Source organism: Dendrobates tinctorius, unplaced genomic scaffold (assembly GCF_039654945.1).
Source record: "Dendrobates tinctorius isolate UK_male_01 unplaced genomic scaffold, ASM3965494v1 ptg000032l, whole genome shotgun sequence".
In the NCBI taxonomy this organism is placed as follows: Eukaryota; Metazoa; Chordata; class Amphibia; order Anura; family Dendrobatidae; genus Dendrobates; species Dendrobates tinctorius.
In genome coordinates, this window is record NW_027361700.1 from 1265070 (window position 1) to 1285893 (window position 20824).

The following is a 20824-nucleotide window of genomic DNA, read 5'->3' on the forward strand; positions in this document are numbered from 1 at the left end:
GGATACCACTCCAACCAACAATCAATCTGCAAAACTCTAGTCCATCCCTCCATCCCAGCTCAGATCTTCTCACATCAAAGTCACTCCGACAACACGACTACAGCACCTGGGGGCTGCCGGCAATTGCAGAGCTTAGCACAAAAAAGTTGAACCCAGTGATTGAATATACAGAGGTCACGGGTTGTAGTCATTGCGTCATCACTGCTGCCTGTCAAAAAAGATCTTGACAGCAGCAGAGAGGGAGCAGTGGTTGAGTAAATTGTTATTTTTACCTCGGCATGCCTTTTCATTAAACAAAGGTAATTCCTGAAAAGCCCCTGTCTGAAGTTTTTTTTTTTTGCATTTTCCGTATATCTTATGGAAGGTTAGATAAGTTCTATATGTAATATTTTTTTCTATATGTAATATTTACAAATTTGAACATGTATTAACATTTTATCAAATACCCGTTAAGAATTGGCACTAAACGACTGCAACTGTATTGTGGAGTATAATAAAAAAGGACCCTCCCCACGATCCATGCAAGGTCATATTGAAAGGAAGGAGTCACACCATGCAGGGCAAATGTCGACTGTTTATTTGACAATACAGGAATAGATTTGCAAAGCATTTGACAAGGAAACCTTTTTCTCCACACAAATCATTTAACTTAAAAATTACTAATTTCTACAATTTCCATCAAATTAGCAGGCGAAAATTCCTGTCGTCAAGTCCAAGTTTCAGGATAGTAGGGAGGCGTGTTAACTCAACCAATCTTAGTCAATGATGTTAAGGCTGTGTGCCCACAATGCGATTTTTAAGCGTTTTTGCTGCGATTTTCGGCGCGAAAACGGTGCGAAAATGTTTAAAAATCCTGTACAGAACGCTCCCCATGCATTCCTATGGCATTCCGCACATGCTGTGCTAATGCTACGCTTTTTTCTGCGGCGGAATCGCAACGCGGAAAAAATCGCAGCATGATCATTCTTTTGTGCGAAATCGCAAAGAATTGCCGCGATTCCGCACCCATAGGAATACATGAGAATCGCTTACTTCCCGCATGTGGCTATGCCCACCATGCGGGAAGTTAAGCATCTCATGTGCGGTTGGTACCCACGGTGTGGAGGAGAGGAGACTGTCCTCCAGGCCCTGGGTACCATACCCCTGTAAAAAAAAGAATAAAAAATAAAAAATCGGGGTATATTTACCTTCCGACGTCCCGCGCTGCATTCCCGGCCTAAGCGTTCCCAGTAATGCCTTGCGGCAAGGTCCTGTGATGACGTAGTCTCGCGTGACTCTAGCGGTCTCGCAAGATCGCTATAGTAACGCGAGACCAACGTCATCACAGGTCTTGCAAGGCATCGCTGGGAACGCTGAGGCATGGGATGGCAGCGCGGGACGTCGGAAGGTAAATATACCCCGATTTTTTTATTTTTTTAACATTTTATCTTTTACTATTGATGCCGCATAGGCGGCCTCAATAGTAAAAAGCTGGTCACACTTGTCAAACACTATGTTTGACGAGTGTGACCAACCTGTCAATCACTTTCCAAGCGATGCTTCAAATCGCTTGGAAAGTGCTTGAGAAAATCGCGGCAAAATCGCAAACAGAATCGCGGTAAAATCGCGGTGAAATCGCGCGGAAAAAAACGCGCAATTTCTGGGAAGGAATCCGGTTTTCATTGTGCGTTTTAAAACGCTAAGTGGGCCCATAGCCTATAGGTTGCATTTTCTTCAGGTTTCTCTGAGGGCCATGTTTTCAGGCTGACCTGCACAATTACCCTGTGAGCAACCCCCCCTTGTAAAGACCATAAAATTAGTGGTAACTGCTATTTAATGTGGGTTTTGAAAACCTTAACCAATCATAGAACCATAGAATGTTAGAGTTGGAAGGGACCTCCAGGGTGCTCAATGCAGGATTCACCAAACCATCTCAGACAGATTTCTGTCCAGCCTCTGTTTGAAGACTTAAATTGAAGGCGAACTTCCCACCTCTCATGGCAGCCTGTTACACTTGTTGATCACCTTACTTGTCAAAAACTTATTTCTAATATCTAATCTGTGTCTTCTGTCATTCTGTTTCATCCCATTGCCTCTGGTGTTTCCAGCTGAACATGAGAATAAGGATGATCCCTCTACACTGTGACATCCCTTCAGATATTTGTAGGCAGCTATTGTCTTCTTTTTCTCAAACTAAACATTCCCAGATCCTTTAAGCGTTCCTCATAGCACGATGCATGAGCTACATAAGGAACAATGCATGTGAGATATAAGGAACGATGCATGTGAGCTATAAGGAAGGATGCATGTGAGATATAAGGAAGGATGCATGCGCGATGTAAGGAAGGATGCATACAGTCATATAAATGAGTGGTCTTTTATGCTTTTATTCTAAATATAACTACTTGGGAAGTAAAAAAAATGATTAAAATGGTTGTTCACTACTTTACCATTGATGACCTATCCTTAGGATAAGTCATCAATGTTTGGTCGATTGGGGTTCGATATCTGGCAACCCCACTGATAAGCTGTTATCAGTGTTAGCAGCAGCCGCTTGCCAAGAATACTCACTTGCAGAGCTGGCCATCTTCTGGTAGTTGCCAAGGCTTAGTAATACTAATCTGCCTCCTATTCAAATCAATAGAAGGTGGATACGCAGTACCCTGAGGCGGCCACTACCAGAAGATGGAGCAGCTCCACATGTATTTTTGACACCGATAAACAGCTGTTGGACCCCAACCGATCAGACATTGATGACCTATTCTAAGGATAGGTCATCAATGCTAAAGTAGTGGACAACCTCTTTAAATATGTAAATAAAGCAATGGTCGAGTATTGTTAGATAGTAGATGTCATATTAAGTAAGCCTAAATTCTATATACTTTGCCGGGGGTTTTTGTGACCTCAACACAGCTGTAGTTTGATATTTGTAAAAATGACTCCACAGCTCCACATAAAATTCAGTTTCTTTATAAGAATTTCTCGTGTTAAAAAAAAAATTAGTAGAAAATTCTTATTAGAACGTTGGCTGTAAATCAAAGAAATTGTAAGACACAAACTTACCGCAAATAACCTGTGAAGAACAAAAGGAAACGGTAAAAGGTGAAGAAAAAAACAATAATTCTTTACTTTGTTTTACTTTTATTCATCTCAAAAGGCTGAAATGTGATCAGACTATTCCCACATTATAAACCTTAATTTCAGGTTCAAAGCATACAGTACATATTTATTCAAAAAAGCTATGTAAGATGCAGTGACAAATGTCTATATCCTGCAGATTTTGGTACTTTTTCCATGCCTCTGCTTTACTCTGTCAATTGACATTTTCTCTCTTGATACTTGATGAGTGGATAGGGTGTTCCTGGTATGACGTTGATGCTGAGATCTTTTTGTGTTTTTGATCCAATCAGATGTTATTCCCCATGCTGAGACATTGAAACAAAAAGATTGAATGCAGCTGCATTTCACCTTCCAATGCATCTTTTTCTTTTTTTTTACATTAGATTTATAGCTGGCGATTTGGATTAATGACTGTTAGCAGAGAACAATTTTAACATGGTATTCTTTTTTAGTTAAAGGAATTGACTGGTGAAAACAGATAAAGCCCCCTTCACACATAGTGAGATCGCTACATGTGACACTTACCTCCGACCCGGCTCCCTGCTGGATATCGCTGATCGCGCGAGATTGTCCTGGTCCATTTCTCGTCGTAGGCTTCCTGCTGGCACCGACGAGCGACTCCATAGACGCGGGAGGAAGTCATCACCAGAGCTGCCGTCTGACAGGTAAGTAATGACCGCCGACCGCTGCTACTTCGCTGGTGAGATCTGCCTGTTTGGCAGCTCACTAGCGACCATTTAGCGATGCACCAGCGATCCTGACCGGGTCGTATAGTTGTCGGGATCGCTGGTGCATCGCTAAATGTAATGGGACCCTAAGTCTGCAGGATTCTCCAGTTTCAGACCCGGGAACAGAGAGTGTGTATGAGTTATACATACTTACAGCCAATGGGTGTTGCCTCACTCTCCATACATATATCCATACATACGCCCACTAGCCATCCATGTTACTGGGCGCAGTCTTGCTCTATTCAAGTGTATGAAGAGCGAGGCCACGCCCACAGGCAGGGGATATATATAACTCATACATACCCTCCATTCCCGGGTCTGAAACCGGCAAATCCTCGAGTGTGCAGTGCGTGAGCTGGGGGGATCAGTAAGATTGCAGTCACTCTGTCTGACTGCAAACTTATCAATTTTGACCAGACAACCCTTATAAATCACAGTTTTCAGAGTATCATTTTCAGGGAATGTTATTAAATCTTCTCTTTTTCATTGTTTAGGTCATTGTACAAAATAAAAATATCTGTACTGTAGGAAATCAAACTGCCAGTGCTAAGAAATGAAAAAATTTTAAGCAAACTGCAGATTAGAATGGAGGTGTATTGGGGTATTCGACCACTTTTCATTACTCTCCACCAAACCACCTTAATGTTTTTGACAGCTCTGTCCTCTGCTAAATATAATGCTTGACTGACAATCAAGGAGCTGTCAATCAAGTTGGTGCTGAAAAAGAGAATAATGAGGAAGGATGATGCACTCAGGGTGCACCCACACACCCACAATTTACTTGTCATTTTGCTTCCAACATTTATTTCTCTTAGCTAGCATATCAAAGTATTACATGACAGGTCTAATTGTAACTGTTGTTCAATGACCTGTGTAGTTATACCAAGAGTTTCTTTAGTAAAATCATTCTTACTGGTTCACTATCAATGCTTATTTGAAATGTCATAAGAGATGAAAGCATATTCTGTAAAATGCAAAATTGCTTGTTTTAAATATTTACTATACTTTGCATCAACTATTAGGTTTTGTCTACATAGAGTAGTTTTCATGTAGATTGTGTTTTTTTGTGTGAGTTTTAGAAAAAAGTAGTAGTATTTATCTTCAGGATTTCCCTCTCTATGAGTACACTGCTGGCTTTGAATAGAAAAATGAATTAACCTCTTCCCGTCATGTGACATACATTGTGTATGTCACATGTCCGGTGTGGGTGTATAGAGCAAACTCAGAAGCTGAGCCTGTTCCATACAGAGTAGGTGTTGGCTGTGCAACGCAGGCAATTCCTACCTCTAATAACAGCTATCAAAACTTGCTCTACTTGCTGCTGTTTAACCACTTAAATAAGTTTGGTTTTGCATTCATTATGACTAGAAGAATCACATTGACAGGTTTTTCTCTAAGCAGCACTGTGGCTCAGTGGTTAGCACTGTTGCTATTCTTCTGGTGGTCCTGGTCTGACGCTGCAGGGCGATGTTAGTGCGGCTGGTGTGGTGGTGCTCGGTGGTGGAGGTGCTCTGTGGTACCGGGGGCTTCGGCGACATTTTCTCCCGAGATCTCAATCTGTGCCTGGGGAATCAATCTGGCCGCTGGGAAAATGGCCGCCGGAGGCAGTGCATGCGCAGATTGAGATCTCGGCTCTGAGATCTTGTCTCCCAAGATCTCAGGACGAGATCTTGTTGCCGAGATCTCAATCTGTGTATGCGCCGCCTCCGGCAGCCATTTTCCAGGGGGCCACAGCATCGAGGCAATAGAAGTGTGGGGGCTCAGGGCTTTCAGAAAATGCATCATCATCTCTCTGCAGCGTCAGACATCAGAAAATGTTGCGAAAGCACCCTACACCACCGAGCACCGCCGAACCTGCGGCACCAGGCTGGGATGGGAGCAAGATAATCGCTCTGCAGCGTTGGACCACCAGAAGAATTGCCTGACTCCTGCTGCCACCAGCGCTGCAAATCCTCCCCGGGTAAGCTGAATTCAGGATTGTAAGATGGACCCCTTTTGACACATTAATTTTTTCCCCTCATTTTCCTTCTTAAACTTTGGGGTGCGTCTTATGGTCTGGTGCGTCTTATAGTCCAAAAAATACGGTATGCTTTATATATAAATGGCTCTGATTTGCATGGATTGTGTTTGCTTCCTTTGAGGTCAATATTTTATTTTTTACTTTAATAAAAGGTTGCAAATTTTCATTTTTCATACACACACACACGCACAATTTCATTCTTCAGTAACAGAATTAAACATAAATTGTCCAATTCCTCAGGCCGAAGGCAAGCCTTTCGTTACACTTCATTTGTCTTTTTGAAATACACATTATTATAAATATTACCAAACAGAAAAAAGCAGAAAAATATGTGATAAGCTTCCAGTATTCCATTGTATGAGTATCTTCACATAGACAAGATAATTTACAATATAACTAGGCATTATAATAATGCCACAATGCTCGTTGATATCACAGTTGTCATTGGAACCACGTTGATTATCTCGTAGTTATTGGCTCTTTCAAGGAGGAAACTTGTGTAATTTTAAATGAATAGGTAGTTAAGTTTTCTTTCGATGTAAAAAATAGTTGGGTATCAGTTTTGACAAATATCCAGAATTCAGTACACTCCTTTTATACAGATGATTTTCTTGCTTCATATTTTCCCTGAAATATTTTGTTTATTTAGTAATTCTTTAAAAAACTTGGAATGTGATTGAAGTTGAATCTTTCACTCAAGGTGGCAAAGAATAAAAAGTGTTTGCAAGATGTTGAGATACACTTTTCATATCACAACTCCGGAAAAGCAAGGAAGTGAGAGGTTGTATTCATTCCAGAATGGAAGTGGATTCTGAGTTGTAGATGAGCATTAAGGATCAGGCATGGTCATAAAATTGACCAAAGACTATCAAAGCCTTCTGCTATTACAAGCAGTTGGAAAACGCAATTGCATTGTCTGGTAATGTCAGTAGCGAATACTTAGATTTGCGGCCTGTTAGTATTGCTCTTGTATACAACAAGAGTGACCAGGAAAGGTATTATGCAGATAGGAGCAAAAATTAATCCCAACAGGATGTTCTCAGGAGGGTCCATGAGCTCTTCAGACAAAAAACTGCAATTTTGAAAATGATACATGTGGGCTTTCAAAATTGTGTCATGTGCAAGCTCATTTGGGAAGGCAATGCAAAGCCTATCAGCACTCAACTCCAAGCATAATTGTAAGAAGCTGTAAATTCTGTAGAGGAAAGAAACAAAATAAAAGTTGATGACAACCTGCAAAACATTGAAGATAAGGCTTTTTTCTTAAAAAAGCAAAAACAATCTGTTTTTTTTTTCCACAAGCTGAGCAAATATCATTGTAGATATCATGCACTTACAGTATTGCACGAGTATATTGATATGTATCCATTTTGTTGCAGAAATGTCTGACCTTGTATTCTTCATCTGAATATAGTTAGCACAAATTCATGTTACTTCTGGACAAATAATTCCATATAGGTAATAATAGTAGTAATTTCCGCAACAGATTATTGAGATATTCTCCGGTGGAAGTAAGACTTCTAAAGATAATAATTATGTAATGTGTATTTGTGTATTTGGACGATGCTTCCCTCCAAAGACTTCTAATGCTGTATCGGCGCCTTGCAACTCTGCACAACCCACATGCGTCAGACCTTAGAAAAAGCTGTATAACATATCTTGAATATATATGGAAAAATATATCATACTGTAAAATAAATTACTTTTATTTATTTACAACTACAGTTGGGTCTACTGATTCCCGTGACTTCCATCCATTGGCCAGGTAAAATTCTTTGACCGCTGGACAGGAGGTTCGTAAATCTCTTACCTTCTGGAATTCCTTTGAGGCTTTAGTTGAGCTGGAGTGATGACAGTATTGTGGCATGTCACACAAATTACATCATGTCAGCCCATATAATCAAACGTATCGCTGGGATCCCTGAAGGTAAGAGGTTTGCAAAACGCCTGTCTAGCACTAAAATGATTGGCTGCTCATCACTCAAGCCAAGCAATTCCTAGTTCTCGGATGCTCGTGTTGAGTAAAGAGTATAATAGGAGTCAATGTGAAATCCAAGCATTTTTACTGCAGACCCTACAAAGAGTTTTGGGGGTAGGCAGTAAAAATGTTGAAATTGATGGAAAAAGTGCTGAATAGAAGGAGAACAGCATGGTGACGACCCCTGAAAGCATCTCCAACTCCCAGATCGCTGATGAAAGTAATGGTGTCACACTTTTACTCCACTTTAAGTCCTGACAATAAAACATTAAAATTCGAAGATAAATTGAAGTTTACAGGAAAAAAAATGTAAAGAAACATTCTTTCCTATATTATGACTTGTATATAAGGCAACATTTTAAATGATTTTAAAAAATAATTTAAGTAAACAAAAATTGAAATTTGTATTAAAAATTGGAAATGTCAGTGAAAGGAATCAAGAACTGCCAAAAATATGATGTAAGAGAGGCTCAGATTCAACCTGTATTAGATATAAAGGAGGGCCTCATACACATTCAGTTCAAATTGTCATGTAGTAGTAGTATTCGTAGACTCATAAAGGCTAGGCATGAAGTGCAAATCCTGCCAAAAATGGCAAGCAGGATCATCCATACATCATTGCAGGCACCAACTGTACTACCTCATTCAAATATTGCGAACAGAGTGTAGTTGTGGTACCTCTACACTCATAAAAGCTCTGCATACAGTGTAAAGCCTTCCAAAAGGTGCAAGCAGGGTCATCCATACACCCTTAATGGCACCAACTGTAGTACCTCATTCAAATATTGTGAGAAAGCGCTTCACACAATGTAAAGTCTGCAAAAAATTACAAGCTGAGCCTTCCATACACCCTTGAAGGCACCAACTGAAGGGCCTCATTAAAATATTAAATATTAAGAAAGTGTAGTTTTAGTACTTCTACATTCATAAAGGCTCTGCACACAATGCAAAGACAGACAAAGATTATAAAGAGGGTCATCCATACACCCTTGCATGCACCAACTGGAGTGATTCATCAAAAAATTAAGAACGTGTGGCTGTGGTACTTCTACAGTCATAAAGGCTGTGCACACATTGCAAAGCCAGAAATAACTTTTAAAGATAGTCATCCATACACCCTTTCAGGCACTAACTGAAGGGCACCATTCAAATATTGAAGATTGAAAAGACCTCTCTCCTTCAGGAAGGAGAGATGCAAGGTTCTCCTTAAAGCATGAGTCTAGCAGGGTAAATAACCAGTACTCTTTTTTAGCCAAGCTGAATATAATGCAAGGGTCACCGAAAAGGCAGTGGTACATAAAGTTGGCCATTTGTGCCAAGCTCCCTACAGCCAACACTTCCTTGTCTCCACCCTGTCGCCATCTCCTCCTCCCTCTCTTCCCATTCACATAGGAGACACAGGATGAAGCTTGTGTGGGTGCTAGTTTTTATTGCACCAACAACAAGCTCCTGTTCCTCCCCAGCCTCCACCTCCTCATTGTTACCCAATTCACACTGAGCAGATGAGATGAGGCTGAGTAGTATTTCCCTGACTCATATTTTTCTCCATCTCCACCTGGTCCGCATGCAAATCTTCATGTTTAATTGTCATCAACAACTCTTTAAGTAGGTATAGAAGTGGGATCATTGAGCTAATTATGGCGTCATCACCACTCAACATCTTTGTGGAGTCCTCAACATCTTGGAGAACATTACAAATGTCAACTCTTCAGTTGTTATGTGCGGAGGCTGACCAGAATACTGATGGGCGTGTTGGACTGGTATTCAACAACCGGCCTCTGTTACTCACAAAGCCTTGCCATTATGTGCAGTGTGGAGTTGCAGCACGTGGCCACGTCACACACCAGTCGATGAGTTGGCACTTGCATGTGCTGCTGCAGCACTGCAAGAGCCGCGACAGCTGTAGCTGACTTGCGGAGATGAATGCGGATGCGGCGTAACTTGACCAGAAGCTCTGTCAAATCTGGCTAGGTTTTCAGAAACCGCTAAACTACCAAGTTGAGCACAAGGGCCAAGCTTGGTACGTGTGTGAGCTTGCAAAGCTTCACAGCTGCCACCAGGTTATGACCATTATCACACATGACCATATCATGTTATAGGTTCAGCAGCGAGAGCCACAGATCTGTCTGGCCTGCTATTCCTTTCAATAACTGTGATGTGGTGTGCGGTTTGTCTTCTAGACAAATTAGCATCAGCAGAGCCTATTGCCTCTTCGTTGACACAGTGCTGCAGAGTTTCTAGCTTCCAGCTGATGTAGACAGAGGGCTCTAAGATAACACATCAGAGATGGAGAATGAGGAGAAGAGGGAGGGGGTGCAAGAACTGGTGTAGAAGGTCGAAGAAACCCTGATAGAATTAGGGTCAGCAATCTTCCACAATGTTTACCCAGTGTGCCAACAGGGAAATGTAGGGTCCTTGGCCACAAATGCGTTTTGTGCATCACTAAACAGCATGTCCTCCTGTCCCTCTTGGAACATGCAAGGTGAGAGGCTACAATCAATAAATGATGTAAAGAGCTCCTCAGAGTATCCTAGTGTGGGATCACTGTTCTCCTGGGACTCATCATGGTGGGAGGAAGGAGGATCAGGGTGAGGATTAAGTAATCCAGACTCATGGGTGGTGAGACTGGACCATGTGGAACACTGTGTGGTGCTTCCAAGCAAGCTGGAAGCATTATCTCCTATCCAACCGACCACCTGTTCGCACTGGTGTGGCTTCAGAAGTGGTGTCCCATGCATTCCTAAAAAGTGGCACAGAAAGCTATATGTCTTTACTACTTTATTTCTTACTATCCCCTGTAATCCCTCCACCTAGTAAGGAACTAGTCATATCTCCCTCCATCCTCCACAGCAATCTCACCTCCTCCTCACAACTGTTCCTCCACATACAATCCTTTTTCTACAGACACACATGGCCACATCATGTCCTATCCTGCTCCCACATTCTACCGCTCTGTCTGCTACTCCTCATTGCTGGTGACGTATCACCAAATCCTGGCCCTCCTGTTTGTGTTCCCTTTATTTTTTTTGAGCACTATAGTTTCTCATACTTAAAGTACATTTTTGTTGCAATATGAATTGTCAATCATATTGCCATGTGACATCAAGTAAAGTATGTATTTGCTTCACAGTCCATACCTGAAAATGTATTCCCAATTGCACCAGTGTTCTTGTGTAATATTGAACATTGTAGCATGAAAAGACTCCCAGCACTCCTCAACATATTTGTCATATGAATCTATTAAAAGGAAATAATAAAAATAGTTTAACAGTCAATTCATGGCTATATCGCTCACCTAAGTTTAGAGGTACCTGCAGGAGCAAAAGATAATGCTAGTAGGTCCACTCAACACACACAACACATAATGAATTAAAACTACTGGCACCCCTGAATATCTCTTGAAATAAAGCTTAGTGAAATTGTATGGATATATACAAACTTATATGTTTGATATAGAGCAACATGAGGTAAAAAATAAATGAATAAAAGCTTAGCAAATAAAAAAGGGTACAAAATGTAAAATAATGCCGGACATGACCCTTTATTGAACTTGAAACAAAGGACAAAATCAGAAAAAACTGTTACTGTTTAGAAATGAGTTCTATTCACAATGGCAAAGATAAGAGAACTGTCTGAGAATATCTGAAATGCTACAATAAGCTAATAAGCAGTCTAAGTCTACAGGTGCTTCTTATAAAATTAGAATATCATCAAAAAATTTATTTCAGTTTTTCAGTGCAAAAAGTGAAACTCATGTTTTATAGAGTCATTACAAACAGAGTGATTTATTTCAAGTGTTTATTTCTGTTAATGTTGATGATTATGGCTTACAGTCAATGAAAACTCAAAAGTCATTATCTCAGAAAATTAGAATACTTTATAATACCAGCTTGAAAAATGATTTTAAAATCCAAAATGTTGGCCTACTGAAATGTATGTTCAGTAAATGCTCTCAATACGTGGTCTGGGCTCCTTTTGCATCAATTAATGCACCAATGCAGCGTGGCATGGAGGTGATCAGTCAGTGGCACTGCTGAGGTGTTATAGAAGACCAGGTTGCTTTGATAGCAGCCTTCAGCTCGTCTGCATTGTTGGGTCTGGTGTCTCTCATCTTCCTCTTGAAAATACCCCATAGATTCTCTAAGGGTTTAAGGTCAGGCGAGTTTGCTGGCCCATCAAGCTCAGTGATACTGTTGTTTGTAAACCAGGAATTGGTACTTTTGGCAGTGTGGACAGGTGCCAAGTCCTGCTGGAGAATAAAATTTCCATCTCCGAAAGCTTGTCGACAGAGAGAAGCATGAAAATTTCCTGGTAGAGGACTGCTCTGACTTTGGTCTTGATAAAACACAGTGAACCTACACCAGCAGATAACATGGCTCACCAAATCATCACTTATTGTGGAAATTTCACACTAGACCTTCAGCAGCTTGGATTGTGTGCCTCCCCACTCTTCCTCCAGACTCTGGGACCTTGATTTCCAAATGAAATGCAAAATTTACTTTAATCTGAAAACAACACCTTGGATCACTGAGCAACAATCCAGTTCTTTTTCTCCTTGGCCCAGGTAAGACGCTTCTGCGTTGTCTATTGGTCATGAGTGGCTTGACACAAGGAATGCGACACTTGTAGCCCATGTCCTGGATATGTCTGTGTGTGGTGGCTCTTGAAGCAATGATTCCAGCAGCAGTCCTTTTCTTGTGAATCTCCCCCAAATTTTTGAATGACCTTTTCTTAACAATCCTTTCAAGGCTGCTGTTATCCCGGTTGCTTGTGCACCTTTTTCTATCACACTTTTTCCTTCCACTCAACTTTCCATTAATGTGCTTGGATACAGCACTTTGTGAACAATCAGCTTCTTTAGCAATGACCTTTTGTGGCTTACCCTCTTTGTGGAGTGTGTCTGACTGCCTTCTGGACATCTCTCAAGTCAACAGTCTACCCCATGATTGTGGAGCCTACTGAAACAGACTAAGGGACTTTTTTAGACACTTAGGAAGCCTTTGCAGGTGTTTTTTGTAAATTATTCTGATTTACTGAGATCATGACTTTTGGGTTGTCATTGGCTGTAAGCCATAATCATCAACATTAACAGAAATAAACACCTGAAATAGATCACTCTGTTTGTAATGACTCAATAAAATATATGAGTGTCACTTTTGTATTGAAGAACTGAAATAAATTAACTTTTTGATGATATTCTAATTTTGTGAGAAGCACCTGTATGTTCACATATCAAGTAGTGATCTGTTAAAATGGATTCAGCCGCAATCCATTGGCAAAAAAGTTGCGCAGCTTTTTGCTCTGATTTCAGCTGGATCTGTTTTTTTAACCCTGGAGTCTTAACTAGCTATCCGTATTCTTTCATTTGAAAAGGATCTGTTTTTTTTGCTTAATGGATCCATTTCAAAAGAAAGAATATGGATAGCTATTTAACAGATATGTTTTCCATAGATTCCAGTGTTAAAAAAGCGGATCCAGCTGAAATCAGTATTTTTAAAAATTGACTAAAATTTGTGTCTGCACAACTTTTTGATATCGGATTGCTGCTGAATCTAACTACTGGACATGTGAACATAGCCTAAAGGGTGCAAACTCCTTGGCATCCCTGCTTAAAAATTTAAAAATGTTAGCAAAATTTTTATGCTCATGGAACAGTCAAGAATGCCCCAAGACAATGTGGAAAAATGAATATTGATACGGGAACACTATGAAAGTTGGTATGAATTTTGGCAAAGAAAAAACAATATACTGAGATCTTTAGCTAAGCTAGTGTGATGGTTTTAAGATGCACACTGAACAAATCAGAGCTTTAGGTATAATTTTGAGAGTTGCGAGAATACTGCTGAGAGCTGCCAATTTATTGTGCTTGGTTTACTCCCTGTAATCTGGTGCTAGTCTTCTTTTGTAGTGATCTTGTTCTTCACTGACCTCTTGACCTTGACTACATTTGTATTCATGATCCACCATCTGTTCTTAGCTTTGTCTAACTTTGCTTTTGATTGAACTCCTAGTTTACGACCTCAGGTATTCCTCAGACCAAAATTTTACTTCTGATTCTGATCATGATCCCATTCCGTCTGTTACTGACCCAGCTAGTTTGACTATTTTTGCTTCATGTTCTCTCTTCTAGCCAGTAGCTACTCTGTGTATGCAAACCAGGGGGCCCTGTTGAATGTTCAGATTCCCATATAGAGGTTATAATAATAAATATACTGCTCAAAAAATAAAGGGAACAGTATATAATATAATATATATAATAATATATAAGAGTGAGAGCTGTGGTTCTTCTGGGATCTGCTAGACATAGAATTTAGTGCCAAGTCTAAATTAAACTACAAGGACATGGAGCATATAAACCACCAAAAAAAATTAAATTTGATTAAAAAGTTTTTCCTTTAATAGCATAGTACATCATAAAGACAATCAGTAAATTACAAATCAAAAACAGCTGTCTAAATTCAGCCAAAGGTGCACAGTTGTAAAAATAGCGCTACATCAAAGACATAGAAATGGGAATAAGTAATATGTCAAACATGCATATCAATATGCAAATAAAGTCCATAGACCAACATCATGAAACAATCACTGACCTCAGGGAGACCAGTCAAAGAAAACACTGTGGCAGCCGGCAAAGGTGCTCAAACACAGTGAAATCCTAGGTGCTTTGCTCCCTGGGAAATACGAATATGCAAATAAAGTCCACGGAGCCTCATTTAAGAGTCTCCAACACGGGACTAGCCAGATCTTCCTCCAGGGAAGGACCCAGCCAAGGGGTGGCTCCTTTTGGAAACCACCATTACCACCATATTAAGTGGCCCTTTAAGTCAATATCCAGCTCTTTACGCGTTTACAGATATGACAAGGGAAATACCAAGGCCAGGTATCCATCCACAGACAGCTGTTTCGGGGTGTTGCCCCTCATCAGTGTAGACTAGGATTCTGGCTAGGTGGGAGCAATACCTAGTAGACCAACATCACGAAACAATCACTGACCTCAGGGAGACCAGTCAAAGAAAACACTGCGGCAGCCGGCAAAGGCGCTCAAACACAGTGAAATCCTAGGTGCATTGCTCCCTGGGAAATACGAATATGCAAATAAAGTCCGTGGAGCCTCATTTAAGGGTCTCAAACACGGGACTAGTCAGATCTTCCTCCAGGGAAGGATTTCACTGTGTTTGAGCGCCTTTGCTGGCTGCCGCAGTGTTTTCTTTGTTCTGGTCTCGATTGTTTCTAAATATGTATATCAAAAAGTCTTTATCAGAGTATTAATTAAAGTGAAGTGACAGTGCACACTCCACAATTATAAAGGGATGGCTAAATCCTTAATGCTACATAGGTCAATTATCTTTCAATTTCATAAAGGATTCTCAGGTCAGGGACCTATCAAAGCAAGAGAAAACCTAATAAGCAAAAGGGCCATCAATATTATCAATCAGTCATACCCATGTTGATGTCCATGTGTAAACACATGCCCCGACGCACGTTTTGCAATGGTTTCCTCGGGGGGCCAGGATGGTTACCATCCCTTTATAATTGTGGAGTATGCACTGTCACTTTACTTTAATTAATAATCTGATAAAGACTTTTTGATATACATGTTTGACATATTACTTATTCCCATTTCTATGTCTTTGAAGTAGCACTATTTTTACAACTGTGCACCTTTGGCTGAATTTAGACAGCTCTGTTTCTGATTTGTAATTTACAGATTGTCTTTATGATGTACTATGTTATTAAAGGAAAAACTTTTTAATCAAATTTAAATTTTTTTGGTGGTTTATGTGCTCCATGTCCTTGTAGTTTAATGTTGTTTGGGAGCTCCATAGGGTATGTGCCCATAGTAGTTCAGATTGAAAATCCCCGGATTTTGTTATAGAGTATGGTATCTGTATTTGAGATTGTGTTATTTATTTAGTGCCAAGCCTGTCCGCAAAAGCCTTTTATAATATGAGAGCCTCAGACTGACTAACAAAATCCCTGTAACAGTAGAGTAGCTGGGAGGGGATAGAGGGGCAGTTTCCCTGGGCTTTGTGGTCTGAGGGGCCCACCCTCAGTACACGGATACAGTTGCGCTCTGCGGTAGAGCAGGGAGGCATGTTTTCCCTGAACTTCCGCTCTCTGCTCAGTAGACTGCAGGCTATTTTAAGCATGTGGTCTATTAAATGGCTGAGGTGCCAAGGCACACCCAGAACATCAGAGTTACTCTGCTGTGATATCATCACACCTCTTCACACTTTGATGTCCTGTGTGCACGCTTGGGCGATAACAGACTTTGCCATTGGACTAATCAGGATCCTGGATTATATGAGTATATGTTGTTTTTTATTTTAATTAAAACTTGGGCATCATAAAGAATGGTGGACCCTCATATAGTGTGAGAGTTATTGTGGGAGCCTCATACACATTTGAAAGAGCTGATTACACATGTGTCTATATCTCTGGACTAGGACACATATGACAGATTTAAAAGTCTTAATACTGAAAGGTCATGTATGAACAATAGAGGGAGAAAAATCTGGGAATTCAAACATTCAAACTTTGAAGTCTTTGACTTCAAGGACTCAATCTCACACTTGGATTTATGATGCACTTCATGGACTCACCCTAAGCTCCCAAGAGGCTGGCTCAAGATACCTAAACTCAAAAATTATCACCTCTATTACCTCACCAACAAAAACATCAGTCTTATTAGTTTAACTTATCATGATGATGCATCACCCAATCCACAACATGTACCATTGTCTTGCTGTAACATCTTTTTTAATGTTGTGCTTTTATTTTACTCATTTATTTGTAAACTTGCCTGATCAAGGGGTTTGTGTGTCCTGAAAATATAGAAATATAGAAAGCTAATAAATTTATCACTCCTAGAATAGTTTTGCCTTTTTAAGATAAAATAATTTGCATAGATTTAATTATTTTTAAATGATAGCATGTATGGGGGCAGGTCAACTTTTTTATTGAATGTATTTGTACATGCTATTAAAATAAATGACACACAGTGGGTACATAGCCAGTTATTCCTGAAGAAATTGGCTGTTTTATAATAAACAATCAAGGATGTCAATAATGTTGACCGCCAACTGTATACTATGGTGCATGCATTTTTCCAATTACAACTATGAGAACTAGAAAAGCCTGCAAGCATTTGTCATAGTTCTTCATAGTCTGTAGAATTGTATGTTTAATTAAAGTGTGCTTCATAATAACAACACCCTTTACAGATGCTATTATTTATTTTCTCTATCCACAATTTCTCATTGTACCCTTGAAATACACAGGCCCAAAATGTTCTAAAAACATGACTAATAGACTTATGTACTTGTGTGTCCCTTGTCTTACACATGTTTATTACACTTGTCTATATTTCCCCTTTTCACATGTAAAGCGTCATGGAATAAATGGCGCTATATAAATGCATAATAATAATAATAATAATAATAGGAAAGGATACTGCAACATATTGTTTCATTTCCACAATCTTTTACATTTATAAACAGTGAACATGTTCTTGCTATATTCTACTTAGGGAAATTTAGACAATTGCTGGTTATCATATCTTTCTTAAAATTATAGGCTATACTTACCATTTAAAAGTGGTTTGCATTTTGTTGAATTTGATGTCCTCAAATAAAAATTTGTCACATTGACTGTAGGCTGTGTAGCATTCTCAACTTCTGCCATTGAGCTTAAAGCTGTTGGAAAAATTGTTGATTATGAACCAGGTCTATAAGGAAAACTGCAGAGATCATTTTTGTATGTATTAAATACAGTACATGGTAGTCCAATGACATAAACAAGAGCTCAGATAATCTTTATTAAACACATACTTTTTTGTGTCTAAAGGTCCCATACAGAGCTGCCTCCATGATGAAAAAAACAAACCTTGTACAACCTTAACCCTTGTATTCTGCACTGTGGTTCTCCTATCTGCTACCAAAGCAGATCTGTTCTGTCAACTTACTGACTACCTAAAATTTCTGGTGTCTTGTGTGTTACTAAGGAGCTAACAGCAGATTACGTAGGTCCTGTAAGTTGCAATATGGGGACTCTATGAATTGATTTCCACCACATCCTATATAAAGACTATATGAAGCGAAACGGCAAAACTGTCCCTACTGTGAAATATGGAGGAGTCTCTGTTATGTTCTGGGGCTGCTTTGCTGTATCTGGCACATAGTGTTTGGAATCTGTGCAGGGTACAATGAAATCTCCAGACTATTAAGGGATTCTAGAGAGAAATGTGCTGCCCATTGTCAGAAAGCTTGGTCTCAGTCGCAGGTCATGGGTCTTGCAACAGGATATTGACCCAAAACACACAGCTAAAAACACCTAAGAATGGCTTAGAGGAAAACACTGGACTATTCTGAAGTGGCCTTCTATGAGCCCTGACCTAAATCCTATTAAGCATCTTTGGAAAGAGCTGAAACATGCCGTCTGGAAAAGGCAACCTACAAACAAGAGACAATTGGAGCAGTTTGCTTTTGATGAGTGGGCCAAAATACCTGTCGAGAGGTGCAGAAGTCTCATTGACAGTTACAGGAATCGGTTGATTGCAGTGATTGTCTCAAAAGGTTGTGCAACAAAATATTAAGTTAAGGGTACTAACATTTCAGTCCAGGCCTATTTCATGAGTTTTATTTTTTTAAAAATTCTGTGGAAGTATGGCTGAAAAGCAATGTCTGACTTTCATTTATTCATTCATTTTCATAGATTTTTTATTTATTATTACTTTTGTCAGATTCAAGTTATTTCTGTAACCATTGTGGGTTTTTCTGTCATTAAATGAGGGGTACCAGCAATTTTGACCACGTGCGTAAGACGCACACTAAAGAAATCAGAGCTTTAGGCATACTTTTGAGAGTTGAGAGCATACTTCTGAGAGCTGCCAATTTATTGTGCTTGGTTTACTCCCTATAATCTGGGGCTAGTCTTCTTTTATAGTAATCTTGTTCTTCACTGACCTCTTGACCTTGACTACATCTGTCTTCATGATCTATCATCTGCTCTTAGCTTTGTCTAACTTTACTTTTGACTGAACTCCTGGTTTCCAACCTCAGGTATTCCTCAGACCACAATTTTACTTCTGATTCTGACCATGGTCCTGTACCATTTGTACTGACCCAGCTAGTTTGGCTATCTTTGCTTCATGCTCTCTCTTCCAGCCAGTAGCTACTCTGTAGATGCAAACCAGTGGGCCCTGTTGTAAGTTCAGATTCCCATATAGAGGTTATAATACATATAATATATATAATATATATAATATTTATAATAATATATAAGAGTGAAGGCTGTGGTTCTTCTGGGATCTTCTAGACATAGACTTTAGTGCCAAGTCTGTCTGAGCCTGAGACTGACTAACTAACCCCCTGTAATAATAGAGTAGCTACTGGAAGGGGATAGAGGGGCAGTTGCCCTGGGCTTTGTCCTCTGAGGGGCCCATGCTCAGTATGCTGATACAGTTGCGCTCTGCGGTAGAGCAGGGAGACAGGTTATCCCTGAACTACCGATCTCTGTTCTGTAGACTGCAGGCCATTTTAAGCATGTGGTCTATTGAACATCTGAGGTTCCAAAGCACACCCAGAACATCAGAGTCACTGCGCTGTGATATCATCACAACGCATCACACTTTGATGTCCTGTGTGCGCGCTTGGGCGATAACAGACTTTGCCTTTGGACTAATCAGGATTCTGGATTATGTAAGTATATGTTGATTTTTATTTTAATTAAAACTTGGGGCATCATAAAGAATGATGGACCCTCATATAGTGTGAGTTATTGTGGGGGCCTCATACACATGTGAAAGAGCTGATTACACATGTGTCTATATCTCTGAACTAGGACACATATCACAGATTGAAAAGTCTTAATACTGAAAGGTCATGGTATGAACAACAGAGGGAGAAAAATCTGGGAATTCAAACTTTGAAGTCTTTTACTTCAAGGACTCAATCTCACACCTGAATTTATGATGCACTTCATGGACTCACCCTAAGGTCCCAACAGGCTGGCTCCAGATACCTAAACTCAAAGGTTATCACCTCTATTACCTCACCAACAAAAACATCAGTCTTATTACTTTAACTTATCATGATGATGCATCGCCCTATCCACAACATGTACCATTGTCTTGCTGTAACATCTTTTTTAATGTTGTGCTTTTATTTCACTCTTTTATTTGTAAGCTTGCCTGATCAAGGGGTTTGTGTGTCCTGAAAATATAGAAAGCTAATAAATTTATCACTCCTAGAATAGCTTAAGATAAAATAATTTGTATATATTTAATTATTTTTTAAATGATAGCATGTATCATGATAACAGGTCAAATATTTTATTATTATTATGACGGCCCCCCCGAAGAAGCCAACGCGAAACGCGCGTTGGGGCTGCGGTACCGTGTGTTCCTGGGCTGAGGCACTATGGGTGAGAGCAAATTGTGCTATCATGATGTTTCTAATACCTGTAATAGGTAATGGGATTACTGTAGGTTCTCTAACACTGATAGTACCTATTCAGCAATTGCAATTGCCACCGCAAGTATTTTATTGTATTCTTTCTATTAGCAATTTATTTGCTCCCCCACCTCGCATATTAATGTCTGGACACATGGTATTTTTGTGTGTTTACCTTCTGTCCTTATGGTTAAGATCCTCTGTCGCCTACTTAAGAGTGTACTACATATACTGAATTGTTGTTCTATGTAATAAACTTGTTTATGTTTTTCATACAAGATATTTTGTGGACACTTACTCTGTGTTTATCAGGTGTTTATAGATTTCATAAGAGTGTCCTATGGGGGATATATTGGTCCTGATCATGAAATGGTGGACGTCCCCCTTTCAATATAAATTCTATATGAGCTTTGTTCAGACTTTGTTGTTATCTGTATACTATGGTGCATGCATTTTTCCAATTACAACCATAAGAACTAGAAAGGCCTGCAAGCATTTGTTATAGTTCTTCATTGTCTGTAGAATTATATGTTTAATTAAAGTGTGC

General features: G+C 39.8%; 1 protein-coding gene across 2 annotated transcripts in view; it reads right to left on the reverse strand.

The window, feature by feature from the left end:
- Positions 1-562: 562 nt before the first annotated feature.
- Positions 563-20824, reverse strand: part of RAMP2 (receptor activity modifying protein 2) — a 118199-nt gene continuing 97937 nt past the window's right edge. The window contains exons 3-5 of one of the 2 annotated variants that reach the window (XM_073572305.1): positions 17413-17520; positions 10963-11062; positions 563-7042 (exon numbers count right to left, since the gene is read on the reverse strand). In XM_073572305.1, coding sequence (XP_073428406.1) covers positions 6787-7042; positions 10963-11062; positions 17413-17520 — 464 coding nt within the window. In that variant the 3' untranslated portion in view covers positions 563-6786. The remainder of the gene's footprint in view (positions 7043-10962; positions 11063-17412; positions 17521-20824) is intronic. The other variant, XM_073572306.1, reaches the window with a different exon arrangement.